Below are 13,782 nucleotides of genomic sequence, written 5' to 3'. Positions count from 1 at the left end.
AGATGGGAATGGCCAGAGGCTGCAGGCGTTTTGGACGTGCATTTTGGAGGACGGGGGTAGCTTGAGAATGCGTTGCATGGGCAGCCAGGGGTAGGGCTTCAGCGCTTGCTCTCCTCCTCCTGATGAAGATCCGCCCCGGGGGAAGCGCAGAGATCGCAAGCCCCAAGGGAGGAGACGCGGCTTGACAGACTGTATCTCCCTCTGCCACGGGCCCCAGGGCTTTGCGATTTCACACTTGGGCAGCCCCTCTCCACGGCGCCATGCAGGAGGACAGCTCTCGCGCTCACTCAGTCATGTCGTCGGGAAAAGCAGACGCCAGCACCTCCTGTCTCCCTTCCCAGTGCTTCGACTCCCTGACCAAGTCGTGTGTGAAGTGCCTCGATTTGTACAGGGACAACACAAGTAAGAGGGTGAAAGCGACCGCGTCCCAAGCACGCCAGGGCTGGGTGGTGGGCGAAGGGGGCTGAAGGGCCGCTGTGGGTTGGAGAGGAGGTCGGATCAGCAGGTAGAGGGGAGGGACCTTCTCCTGCAGAGGAGGTGGTATGGAAGGAGAGCCTCCTGTGTGGAGCAAGAGGAGAAGGGGTCGGGGCTGGGGGGAGAAGAGGCAGTGCCAGCTAGGAGAGGAGTGCCGGGACAGGAGGGTTGATCCATCCTGGAAGGGGGTTATAGCATGCCCCAGTGGCAGGGAAGAGCATGGAACACCGGGAGGCCCCATCTCCCACCCATCAGGTGAGGGTCCTTCAAGGCGCGAAGGCTGTTCATTGTAGGTGGTAGGTGTGCAGAGGTAAGAGACTGCTCTTTTTCGCTTTMTGAAAATACTGTCAAGCAGGGTTGTTGTACTCACCTAGAGCACATTGCCCAGGACCCTATTCTGACACTCGTGGTGTTTCCCTCCACAGCAGAGCCTGCCCATGCAGTGCCCACCTCAACCCCAATACCTTCAGCAGACGTGCCAGGCACAGTCGTGATGACCGTGGGCCTTGCAGTTATGGGGCAACTCCTGCTTCTGGTTGCCATCTGTGTCTTCCTGGCCTGGAAAGTTCGGAGACAGAGGAGGAAGAGAAARGAGCCAGATGAGGAGGCCAAAGGTAAGATATCCCTTGTATTCCTTATCACGGCACTCTGCATCTGCTCGAGCCAAAGGGACTATGTGACATGGGCATACTCAGCTCCTCCAAGGCACGTACTAAAGACCGGCCCATGCTGGTTCTTCTGCCTAAAGGTAGCACGTTGTCCCACGTGATATTCAGTCTGCCCTCACTGCAGACCCCTAAGACTTAACTTGGCTCCCGTGCACCAGGTTCTGGTGCCGTTTCAGATGCCCCAGGGCATCCTTCCTGGCCTCCAGCCACTGTTATGTCTCATTGGTTTTGTGCCAGCAGCACATTTGCAGATACCTGAAGGTGTTTCAGATGGCACTAGACAAGCCTGTTCGGGCAACTGAGTAACTGCCTAAGCGGCACTCTCACATGACTCTAGATAATCCCTTCTAACAGCTAATTCCCATCATCTCTTTCCAATGGGAGCCATGCAGAATTCTTCCTGAATGCATTTTTTGGATCCTGTTTTGCCTTTGCTTGCTTAAAGCACCCACTGGCACTGCGTCTCCTCTCCACGTGATGGTACTTTAAGAGCAAACAGCTTTTTAGCTTCCCTTCCATAAACCAAGCAAGTCAGGCAACTCAGGCCTGCCCGTAGCAACGAGTTTCCTAGTGTCCTAGGCCAGAGGAAGCAGGTTTAAATACTGTCCAGCTTTTGCTCACCACTCCACCACTTTGAGGCAGAATTTTCACATTTCTGTGGAAACAAAGGGAACAAAACTCGCAGTGTCGAAATTTCCAAAGCAGCCTCAWCCAGACTTCTTGAGTATGCATGAAATTTTAAGAATGCAAATATTTATGCTACTCATTTTCCGCCTTTGTATTTGGATAATCTGGAGAGCGCGTCTCTCCTTTGGTAGTCGGAGGGCAAAAAACAGATACGTGCAGCTCAAAGAGTCTGGGGTTTGGAGACAGTTGTGAACAGCTGGAAATGGCCCCTGAGGGCATCCCCTAAAAGCCTACATGACTCAATGAGGAAAGGGAGCCTCTCTGTAGGAAAGACCAAAAGAYCCAAAGGCCTCAGCAGTGTCTGGATCAGACCCCATCAGTGGGAGGCCACAGGGTTCACATGCTGCAGGGTTGTCCCCAAAGGCGACAGCAGCAGGACCCCTGCTTTATGAGCTGCAAGGGCTATAGCTGCAAGGAGAGATATAACTGTGGAGGCTCCTCCGTCTTCGACCTCCTGCACATCCTCAGGTGCCTGGTGCTCTGCTCCTGAGCCCGTGCAGGGCTGGGCAGCTCTGAGCACCCCCTCCTGCCTTCCCCATGCGGCAGAGGGCTTCGTGTGGCCCCGAAACACGCTGAGGCTCTGTGTGAAACACAGCTGCAGCCAGTTTCTGGCTAACAGAATAACCAGGATGGCCTTGCCCATGCTTCTTCTGGACATGCCGTCATCTCTTTAAAAATACATGAACATACAGATATTGTGCACATATATTTATTTCCCCTCGCCCTCTTCGTAGCCTCCTCTCCACCCAGCTGAGCACAGGCTGGGAGCAGGGGATGAAAAGACGCAGTCTGGGAATAAGGGGCTGRGCCCTGGCCTTTCTGAGGAGGCTTTCCAGGTGATGTCCCACCACCCACCAGGAGCTCGGCCTCCCGCGCCTGCCAGGCCGGTGAGGAGGAGGCAGAGGACAGGCCATCTCTGGGAGCTCCCTGACCCGCCAGCGCGTCCTGGGATGCAGCTGSCCCTACAGTCCCCACCTGTGGAGGAGGCCGCAGACGGGCTGGTGCCTCCATGAAGGCCCGTCCATCAGCTCCGGGGCGGCCATGGTCCACCCCGGCGCTGACTCACCCCCACGCTCTCTTCTCCGAAATGGTCTTGCTCCTCGCCCTGCGCTGCGGGCTGCCGGACCCCCGCGGGACGCTGCTGTGGCAGTCGCGCCGGGCCGCCCTGCCTCACCTTCACTGGCACCGGTGCCCACGCTGTGACTAAGAGGGGGAGATATTTTGTATTTTTTTTTTTTACCTGGGGCCTTTCCGTCGCAAGGCAGTACGCGGGGCTAAACTTAGCGAGGCTGCGACAGCGAGCGCTGACGCAAACGCTCGGGAAAAATACCAAGAATGAAAGAGGCGAAGGAAGAATCCAGCGGCAGGAGAGGGCTGGCAGCTGCTGGCTGCGCTAGCAAACGCGTAAGGGGCTGCGAGTGTGGGCCGGGCCCTCGGCTGTGCCCCCCACACACGCCCTCCGCCATGTCCTGCCCCTCGCGCCACCGGCCTTCCAGCTCCGCCGCGGGCCCATGCACCTTGGCGAGTCGTGGGGTGCAAAAAGTTTCTCCAAGAGGCTTTGTGGGGCCGAAGTTTCTAGCCAGCAGCATGTGTGTGCGTTTGAAGTGTGTAAACAAGTCTATTTTTAAGTCAGAGGCGGTCAGAAGAGGGTGAGACAAAAAGGGACTCGCTGCCGGCTGGCTGCGCTACCAGAACTATTTCGTGCAAAGGCTTGAAGTGCAAGTGCCAGTTTCTACGTTTTCCCCCAATACTATTTGGGGAAAAAAGAGTAATAATGAGCAGGGCTGCAGAAAAAGAAAGGGGAGGTTTTGCTCAGAAAAAGAGGTGCTGTGGAAACCATGAGGGTCCCTTCTGCTTTGCCCCAGTCCCATGCCCACCCTGTGTGCCCTCATGCCATGTTTGTCCCTCAGTGCCCCGTGCCTTCCCTTGCTCTCCTTCCCAGACCTGATAACCCCGTTTGCTTATCCTCTCTCAGAAAAAATGGACAGCGCCGTCGCCTCATCAAGCGCAGTCCAACAGGACTTCACGGCACTGGCAGCAGAYGATGACTTTGCTTTGGCCAAGTGCCCACATGTCAATGGAGCGGCAAAGGTTCCTGGACCTCCCAGGAAAGATGCAGAGAAGCAGAGGTTGTGCTGCCAAGGCAATCCTGGTGGCGATGTCATTGTGCTCTCTCCTTTGTCCCCCTGTCTTGAGGAGTGCAACCACTGCTTCCCGCTGCCGGCTACGGAGCTGGGGGCCACTGCCCTGGTCACCACCAAAACCACCCAGAAGACCTGCATCAATGAGGAGATGGCATGAGAGCAGGTGGAATGGAGTTGGAGCTCTCTGGCTTCTGCCTGCAAATACCAAGACTTTTTCCCTTGAGTGGATAAAGTGTTGCATGGAAGTGAGCTGAATCAGAACTAGGTTTCGCCTTGAGCAAGATCAGCCTTCTAGGATCATTGCCTTTCTACTTTCCCATTTGTGCAGAGTCCCAAATAAGCCAGTAGTCACTGGAGGAAGTCTAAGTCGATCATGCAAAGTTACGCTGAGCCAATAGATGCTGTGGTTGTGCTGTCTGGAGAGGCAGAGGAGATGTGACTGATGAGGAAGAAGGATTGCTGGGGGCTGCTGTGCCATTCGCAGGGCTGCAGAGCTGCGGGCATGGCTGTATGGGGCAGTCATGGTGGCTCTGTTGATGTATGGGGGATTTCTAGGGACAGGGGGCTAAAAGGAGGAGGAAAAAAAAGAGAGTGGAAAGGGAGTAAGAGAGTTAGGTTAGGGTCAAATCCCCCATCATGACGTTAGCTGGATTTTTGATACTGCCCTCAATAAAATAAGACTCATGACCATATGGAGCAAGCCTCATCCAGCATCTGCTCCATTCACAGTGCTGCCTTCCTCTGCCTTCTGCATGTCATACTACTCAGGTCTCTCCTCCCCCTGGATGCCCTCACTCTGTGGAAGGCATCCATTTACTGCCGCAAGACATGGCAGTCCCTGGAAACCCCCTCAGCAGCTGGGTAGCCAGGGGACTGGAAGCAAGTTTGTCTTCCTGAGCAGGGAGTGAAGAGAGGAGGAGAGGGAAAATCTCTCTCTGCTCTGACCTACAAGCACTTAAGTCAGAGAGGACCCGAGGCAGGCATTGGAGGTTGCTGGTCCGGAGGAGAACTGACTGTATAAGCTTGTCATTATGGCCTGAGACAACCATCACTTTCACTCAGAGTTGCTGCAAAACTACCGCGTGTCACTTGTGATGACAGGACTCACAGTGATGGATGCTTCCACGCTACATAAAGCCAGGCAGGGAGTGATGTGAGCGTGGGAGGGAATCACTTAATTTATGTGAGTGTCTTTAAGGGCTTGCTTGTGTGTGAGAATTGACCAGCACTGCTGGCCCAGGACATCTTCTCTCTGTAGATGATCTAGTCCACGTGTGAGCACACACCAGAGTGGCTTTATCATGCAGGAAACACTCCACTTTGAAAAYGAAGTCATTAGTCCAGAATGCACTCACTTTATTCCACCGCACTGTCTACACAAGGGGGTTTTGCCAGCGCAGTTAAATGGCATTGGCATAGCTGTAGCAGAACTGTTGATCCACAGTAATTATAGCAACCAATTCTCCTGGGTAAATAAAGCCCGGGAAATAGGGCTTCGGTGAGAAATCCTGCTGGTCCTGAAGGGGGTGATTAGAAAATTAGAAGTGCCTGAGGGGGGTTATTTGCATAGAGCACCATCCCAGCAGCAGTCCCAGTGAACTTTTCCGTCAGCAAGATGACTTCTTTGCCTCAGAGGCAACAAATGCAGAACCAACATAGCCAAGCAAAGAGAGAGACAKCACCACTGAGCAGCAGTATGACAGAGGCTTCTGTCTTGCTAGTGCCTGATTTCCAGTAGATTTGCTACTATTTTTAGCACCCAACCTCACTGTTAATTGATGTCCAGTCTTTAGGGCTGAAGTCAAAGGCATATCCTAGGTACAGTGCTCTCCTGGGCATGTCTATCTTCAGAAACTGTAGAACTTTTTCATGCTCACCCAATGGAGCACTGCTGTACAGCTCTTYGTAGGACTGATCTGTGACACTAGGTACAAGGGAATGTCCATCTGATGACAGGAAGATGCCTTTCTCCCAGATTATGTTAGCCCAAGCCTGAGCTTTCTTTAGGGCTCAAGGAGCTCCTGTTGAAGGGTGATGTCTCCCTCCATGCCACGGGCACTGCAGCTGATCTCACAGTGTTCATCTCATAGCGGGAATCAGAGAAGCTGCCACAAGACACAGAGACCCCACTTCTTCTCCACAACTCTCTGACCTCCTTGTGGCCATTCCAACTGCAGTGAACCTCCATCTAACTAATGCTCAACACAATTTAAGATGTGAGGGAAGCCAGGTCTCAGACTCATGGCCTCGTGGTTGGGAATGTTTCAGGGGCCAAGCCAAGTGCCCAGCAACCCTTCCTTGGAGCTTCAGGCTTGAGCAGCTGGCTCAGCTCAGTTGGGAAGAGTTGTGAAGGCTCCAATGTTTGTCTCCCCAGCAATCCTCCTGTTASTCCACAACAGTCTCTGCAGCTCTCTGACAGCAACCACTGCCTGCCGCAGAAGAGAAGTCACCTCAGCACAAATGAGGGGGCTCTTCATCTCTGTGCTCCACACTCAGCCATTCAGAGCGCCTTCCAGYGATCTTTGCACATCTGGTCTAGGGAAAGGAAATTTGAAATGAACCAAGACTGGTCCCAGGGGACATTCTGCCATTTGGAAGAAAGGCTGCTCGTGAAAGGCGGGGAATGGGAGCAGGACTGCAATGTGTTTCTTTCCTATTTCCTGCCTGATAACTGCTGTGACTGAGAACTGTGGATCCAGTGCCCATCCCTGAACACAGTGAAGATTTGAAAGCAAAACTCCTAAGATATRGTCTGTCTAAAAACCTTGTTGAAAAAGACCTGCTTTCTGCTAAGGTAAGGGCTTCTGCTCTCATTTCTTCTAACGCTTCAGTGATATGTCTTCTTTATGGGACTCCAGACAACTGCAGTTGACAGAAGCAGCATTTCAATCCACATTGGATTCTTCAGATAGCAAATATCCCTCGCATCCCTCTGTCCATTCTGGCATGCAGGAGTTTCCCCATGGGCTCACCTGCCTGATGCAGTCAAGCATAGTAAGGGTAAATCTCTCCTCCACGGCCTCCTTGCCTGACTGGCTGGGAAAAATTTGTTTCATGTTGCATTTCCTTTTATACATGCTTCTCATTCCTTATTTACAGGACATCGGGGTTTGTCCATTTTGTCTGCATGGGGAGAACAGGGGAAGGAAACAAAAATGTGATTGTAGAAATGAAAGAATAAAGTGTAAATGCGTGACACTTCTCTTTGCCTCTCAGGGGTTTATGCAGGGAGGTGCCTTGTCCATTTGGTTGGCGTCAGTACGGTATGGCAGGGCACAAGCTGCAGAGGTTCCCTCTGCACAGGCTTCACAGACACGTCCTGTTCATGTGGCTCCCTGCTGGCCTGGGACAGCCGCTGTGGGGGAAAGGAGAGTTTTTGCCTTGCAGCCTCTCGCCCTGGTGAGTTCTGCAGAGGATGGCAGGCAAAGGGAAAGCCCACTGCTGCTCAGCTGGGAGCAGAGGGCATGTAGGRAGACCCTCTCTGGAGAAGGGAGGACAGGAAAACCCTTGATTCACTGCATATGGGATGTGTCTCCCCACAGAAGGAGCCCAGRTGTGGGGGTTCAGCTGGAGGAACCCCCAGCAGGCTGCTCCACTGGACCCCAAAGTAGAGTGGGGTGAGATGAGAGAGAAAAGGTATCAGGCCAGCAGTTCTGGTCTGAATAATTTCATGTCCAAATAACTGTATAAAAACCCTCAAAAACAAAAGAAACAAACAAACAAAAAAAACCCCAAAGGAACACGGGTCCACGGGTCGATGTCAGTCTTTCCTGGTTTAGGGCTGTAGGCAAGCACTTTCTGCAAGCCCTTTAGACTCTCKCTTTCTGGAGAAAATCAGCCTCGATGCACAAAAATCCCAGCTCCAGCACTGCAGGCTGACCTCTCTGTCCATCCTGCTTCCTATGCATGCTGGCCACAGCCATYGGCAGCAATATGCACCCACGCAGGATTAGGACACCTGCACGAAGCCCACGCTCCCAGGCCACCTCTCCTTCTACAGCAGCCTCCCCAGTAGCTATGGACACTCCTGGGAGCCTTGCACTTTCTCGGGACAGGGACAASGCTGTGGGCCGGCGTGAGGGGTGGGGAGGGTGTTGCCTGTTGACTCTCCTCCCTGCCCTCTTTGACTTTCCACAGCAGTTTCTCACTTCCCCATGCTGGGCAGGAGCTGTGCTTCCTCCCCAGCTGAGCGGCCCTGCCCCGCGGCRCGCAGAAATGCCTAGAAAGGCTGGCGAGGCCGAGGCTCCGCACAGGCTTTCGGAGCGAGTGGGCAAAAGTCAGTGGAAACCCCAGCGCAGGCTGAGAGGACCTGGGGCTACACCCCTGCCCTCTGTCAAACCATGTCCATACAGATAGCGTGGCTGGGAGCCGCTCTCCCTCTTTCACTCAGTTTCCRATCAGGGCTCCCCAAGATGCCCCGTGAAGCACTTGCAGATGTGGGAGCCCCATGGAGAGGGGAAGAGCTGCTCCGACGTGGCCCTCTGTGATGCAGGAGGGCAGCGGAGCCAGGAAGGAGGGCTGGAGGTCCAGCACTTCCACCRCAGCCTGTTATATGCTGCCACTGCCCCCAGGTTGGTGCCTGAGATAAAGGTAACTCCTGGCTGGAGCAAGGCTGAGCTGAGCAGGGCAGAGATGCCTTCCTAGGCTAGGCAGGGGCAGGCACCAGCTCCAAGGTTCAAAGCTGCTATTAGGTTTTTAGGCAGGTTTCCTGAAGAAGCTGTCTGTGCACTTCTCTACTCTCTCCATAACTGTTTGAGCCCCATCAACTGATTACAAACCACACATGTTGAGGATAGATTACAAAGGCATCTAAGTCCTTCCAGTGTTGGTGGCTAAATGAAAGAGATCTTAGYGTTCCTAGAGAAAAGGGAGTTTGTTTCCATCCATTCTCTCGTCCAAGGGGCAGAAAACCGGTGGCCAGCAGCCTGTACCTGATGGCCAGTGGGCACATGTGGCTACACACCAGCCATAGCAGGCATGGAGTGATGAGCATAGCATAGCAGTGGGGTGCTGAGAGCAACAAAGAGGGTGTCCAGGCAAGGCAAGGAGAGGATCAGAGACCTGGGCAGAGGGTGACAGGGCAGCTGGAGGAGAGGGAGGCACTGCAGAGTTGTGGAACATGAGAACTTGGCATGCTGCTGGGCTGGCCACCTCCCTCTAGCAACACTGCCTTCAGTCCTTGGCTGTCCCATGGCCCAGGTAATCAGGTGAAAAAGCCTTCAGGTGCACATCTCTGTATGTTTTTATCTTCCTCTCTCCTCATCAGATTTATTCAATCATTTTCACGTAAGTAGCCCCCCTCCAAGATTTGTCACTCTGCCACGTACCTGTTCCCACAGCCTCCTKGCTCTCAGAGCTTTGCCTCCTTATCTTGCTCTGCAACATTAGATGCCCACATGTAACACCTGGGCTTTGCAAGCCTCTGTGACCCCCGAGTCTTTGCTTGGTAGCATAGTGAGGCTAAGAGTCTTCCTCTGCAGCTGCCAGTCACATCTGCCAAACCATTCTTAATCTCCTRCAGCCTTCAAAGTGCTTGAATTTCCTCCATCATCTTCTCCACCTGGGATTCCCATGGGCCCATCTTCCCTTGCTTTCTCCTCATTCAATGGACTCCTTGACCCACTGATTTAATCTCCTGGCAGTTCACCCAAGAGTTTAGCTTCACTAGCCTGAAGCACCCATGCAGAGCCCATGTAGACCTGCTTTGCTTCACCATGGGCTTTTGGTRGAGCATGTGGGGCAGCCAAGCTGTGCCTGGCAGTCTGTTGGAGAGGGAGGGTAAGGTGGGGTCTGTTTTATCCCTTGCCATGCCACAACATCCATCTTCCTGCAGAGACCATGTCAATGAGGATAAGCTCCTCTACCTGTGTTTGCTCTTTGCTTCCTACTGAAGAAGACTTGGGTTTAGTGACCACCCCATTGCCTGCTTTCAGGACACTGACTTCTTCTCCACTCTTRTGGGCCAGGTTCTCCACAGGAACAAACCAAACCACCCATTTCCCAGTATCAACCACAGAGAGCTTTGCAGAGACACTTGTGGAAGCCGCTGCAAGCCCATGAGGATGCTCATGGTAGACCTAGGGGAAGGAAGAGAGACCAGAGGTGCCTCTCTGAGGCAYCAGGAGCCAGGCAACCTGCCACGAGGTGGCACTGACACTGCATGCATGAGTGCATGGAGGCAGCGCTGCAGTGGAGCTGCATGGGAGGGTGAATGAATGCCAAATGCAGCAAGAGATGCTGCACAGGGACAGGCAGGCTGGCAGCCAGGCCCTCTTTGGCCAGGCAGAGGGTGATACCTGGGCCTGACCCCCATCTGCCCACARAGCCCATCACCTTGGCCTTGAGACTGCCCAGAAGAAAGAGACGCTCGCGTCTGGGCTGCATGTGCGCCTGAGACAACACAGAGTGGGGGCTGACAGAGGCAGAGCAGAGCAGGACACACCAAGTTCTTGCTCCTCTGCGCAGCCCTGTCTCCAGGGATGATGCTCTCACTCCTGGTCTGCCTCTAGCTATTTCGAAGGTGCCCATCAGCCCGGTTTTGAGGCACCAAGCGGCATACTCCTGTCTGTCTTGGGCCTGTCTCAACGGTGCCTCTGTGTCACCGTGACTGCAGCATTAGCCCTTATTCCCCTGGGGGGTCCCACAGTCCCTCGGTGACGGCAGCATTGGACGTGCCAGCTCGCGCCTCCCGTCCCCTTCACCCTCTCCTCCCTCCGGCTTCTATTTAAAAAGAAATGCCCCCTTCTGCCTGCAATACTTCCCAACTTCAAACGGCCCCGGTTTATTTTCGACTCTCCCCTAAATGGCTGAGGAGATGCTGCCCGGTTCCATGAGCTGAGCCTGTGGGGGGACACGGTCCTCTTGATATTTCTCATCAGCATCCGTCCGTAATCACTACCCACTGCGTAATGACAGTAATTAGGAAGAGCGAAACTGCCTCAGGACTGGAAGCGCTGACGGAGTTAGGGGAGCCAGATGGTGTTCACACTTAAGGAAAGATTTAAAAAAAAAAAAAAGAACTCCGCTTAAATCAGCCTTCATTTCCTTTACTTAGTGTCAGAAACGCTTCGGTCCTACCCGGTGCCCAAGAGGCTCTGGTGCGCACCGTGGTCAGCGCGCGGTGCGGGAAACGCACTGCCCCTCTCCGTGCCAGCGCCAGCTTCTTTAGCACCTGGGAAGGGGCCGAGCTGTCCCACYGCCCCGGTGCCATGTCCCAGGGAGAGAAACCCCCCGCAAATCCCTCATGGTTGGCGGCATGGAGGGAAGGAAGCAGGAAGGGCAGGACGCAGGGAGATGGGGGCTGGCAAGAGGGGCTGTGCGGCCGCAACGCTCCCCTCAGAAACAGCGCTATAAATATCTGTCCCCGCAGCCTGTCTCCCATGCGGGGGGTACGAGGGAGCGGGGCTGCCGGCGCTGCCAGGCCGCTCGGGCGGGGGCAGGAACGGCGCTGTCAGCCCCAGCTGTAATTAGGAGGCGCCGCCGCCGGAGCCCGCGGGAACAATGGGCTGTCTCTTACCTAGTTATTACCCCGCGCAGCGGCTGTCGGCCCCGCGGCGCCGCGCGCACCCAAGCCCGTGTGCCYGCTGCCGAGGGCCCGCCGCGGCAGGGAGAAGGGGTCCGGGTGCAGCAAGGGGGACGGGGGAGCAGAGGGGTATTGCAGGGGTCACCCCATTGCCAAGGGGTTTGGTAGCRCCTGGGAGAAGCCACGGGAGGGAGGTGGCTGGATACCCCGCCGGAGGTGGTTTCCCGCCCGCCTTCGTGCTAGGCCCATCACACTGCCGGTCCCAGCACCGTGGTTTGACACAGGTGGGACGGTCTCGCTCCGGCCTCTCTCCGCACGTGTGCCCGCTCTCCTGCCGGGAGGCAGCATGCTGCTGCTTTCCAAACGGCCGCGCCGGCTGCGCTCCACGGGCTCTTCCCGGCGGCGAAGCCGAAACCGCGCCGGCAGCCTGCAGTGAGCCAGGCCCGGGCTCTGCTCATGCAAAGGGCTGGCCCCTGTCTCGCGAGGAGAAGGGACAGTCCCACGGCTTCCCCGGGGCGACCGCCAAGCGGGGCTGCGTCACAGCTGTGTGGGAACAAGGGATGAGGTGTTTGGAGGGTGAACAGAAAAAGAAACCCACAGATTTGGGGTGACTAAAGTGAAGACCCGGCGATCGGGTGGGTGGCGGTGCTTCAGAGCTGTGGGGAGGCGCAGGAGCTGGTGCACACAGTGAGGGAGGCACCTGGGGGACATGAGCCCCGCGGTCCAGGTCCAGCAAGGGAGAAGCGCTGGACACGAAGGAGAAAGATCTTGGCTGGAGCACGGRGCTCCTGCCATGTGTCCTGAAACAGGGCTCAGGAAAAGCTGCATGACCAGGGATAGCTGGGATAGCTCCTGGCTGTGACACCTATCTCAGAGTCTCTCCAGATCAGTCCCACCTGCACCTAAAGCCCTTCCAGCTCCTTCACGCGCCGCTTCCCCAAGGCCCACATGCATGGTTGGGGCAGCCAGGCGGGGAGGGGAGCTGCACGCTTGTTTCATCCGCGCCTGCCTCTCCAGCATGGGGAGTCCCCTTCGCACCCCCTGCAGCTCCTGGGGTCGGACTGGGTTCTTCCCAAGTCGCCAGGTGTGGAGAACCATGGCCTGGGCCCAGCCTTCCGCAACTGAGCTGGCCCCCAGGGACCACAGGCAGATGGTCCCTTGTACTGGCACCACTTGTTCCTGCCACATGCAGGTGCAAAGGCCACTGCTTGAAAAGATGTTGGACATGGGAAAGCAGCCCACCTTGGCCTCTCCAAGAGCTTTCATAGCACCATCCCATCCTGCCCGGCCCCTGAACGGACTGGGACAAAACCAGGCTACATCAGGTGCTGTAACCAAGCAGGGAACATCTTTTTGCACAGAGACTCTGCTCCAGGGAAAGTTCATGCCCAAACTACCAGCAAATCCTTTACAGCCCTGCTAGTCTCCAAGGGCTTCAGCACTACCGGCAGCAAGGTTGTAGCTGCTACAACTGGTGATGTTTAAGTGCTGAAAGCCAAGTGCAGCTTAAGGTGTTTAATGCAAGTCCCGAGAGTTATCCGTGGGTTCCTCCTGCTCTTCTCCCCTCACCTCCCCYTGCACCATGAATTTGGGTAAGAAGGACTTAGGGTGTACCAGGACTGCAGTCCAGAAGGGATCTGGTGACCAACCTGGCACTACGTCCCTGGGGCTGGATGTGATCTGCCTAAGGGCTGAGTAGGGCACCCTGGGTGGGGGAAGCCAGCCCTTGGCCATGCAGCTGTGACAGAGAGGCAGGATGTGATCTCAGGATTCAGGTCTGCCCTTTGGGCTCCCTGCCCTGCTGCAACGCACATTTCCTTGGGCAAATCACTTAGTGTCTCCCTGCCTCTGTTCCCTGTCTGTCAAGCCAGGGTGGTGGCTTGCTGCCGTGAGCTYGAAGCGTCTCCTGGCTTGGGGATGCTCCAAGAAAAGATTGATGTTGGCCCAGGACAAGCATAAGACAAATCAACATGTTCCCGTGGGTTTTGAGGCCCAGAGTTCCCTTTCAGGTAGCAAGTTGGGTCATTTTAAATGCTCTCCTCATTCCTGGTCCTGCCTGGCCATCGTGTCCTCTCTTCTCCACCAAAGAGCCCCCGGCAGGCACTGGGGCTGGGCAGGACCCGTGTGCCCGGCGAGAGCGGGGGCGGGAAGCCTTGCAGAGTGACACAAATGCGTCCTGACTCCTGAAGTGATCGGAGGCGACAGACAGATTGTGCAGGGACTGTGTCTGGGCTCGTGTCAACATGCCGTGTCGGCAAGGGATTGACCCTTCCGCGCCGCGGGCACC

At 55.5% G+C, this 13,782-nt stretch overlaps 1 protein-coding gene across 1 annotated transcript; it reads left to right on the top strand.

Annotated features, from left to right (window-relative positions):
• The first annotated feature begins 260 nt into the window (after nucleotides 1–260).
• TNFRSF13C (TNF receptor superfamily member 13C) lies at nucleotides 261–4,130 on the top strand. The gene is made up of 3 exons (XM_026038283.1): nucleotides 261–402; nucleotides 900–1,088; nucleotides 3,805–4,130. Exons 1-3 carry the CDS (start codon nucleotides 261–263, stop codon nucleotides 4,128–4,130), a joined length of 657 nt encoding a protein of 218 aa, XP_025894068.1.
• The last annotated feature ends 9,652 nt before the right edge of the window (nucleotides 4,131–13,782 follow it).

The sequence above is a fragment of the Nothoprocta perdicaria genome, unplaced genomic scaffold (assembly GCF_003342845.1).
Source record: "Nothoprocta perdicaria isolate Ctin4 unplaced genomic scaffold, notPer1 scaffold_206, whole genome shotgun sequence".
Taxonomy (NCBI): Eukaryota; Metazoa; Chordata; class Aves; order Tinamiformes; family Tinamidae; genus Nothoprocta; species Nothoprocta perdicaria.
This window is presented reverse-complemented; position numbering and strand designations above follow the sequence as displayed.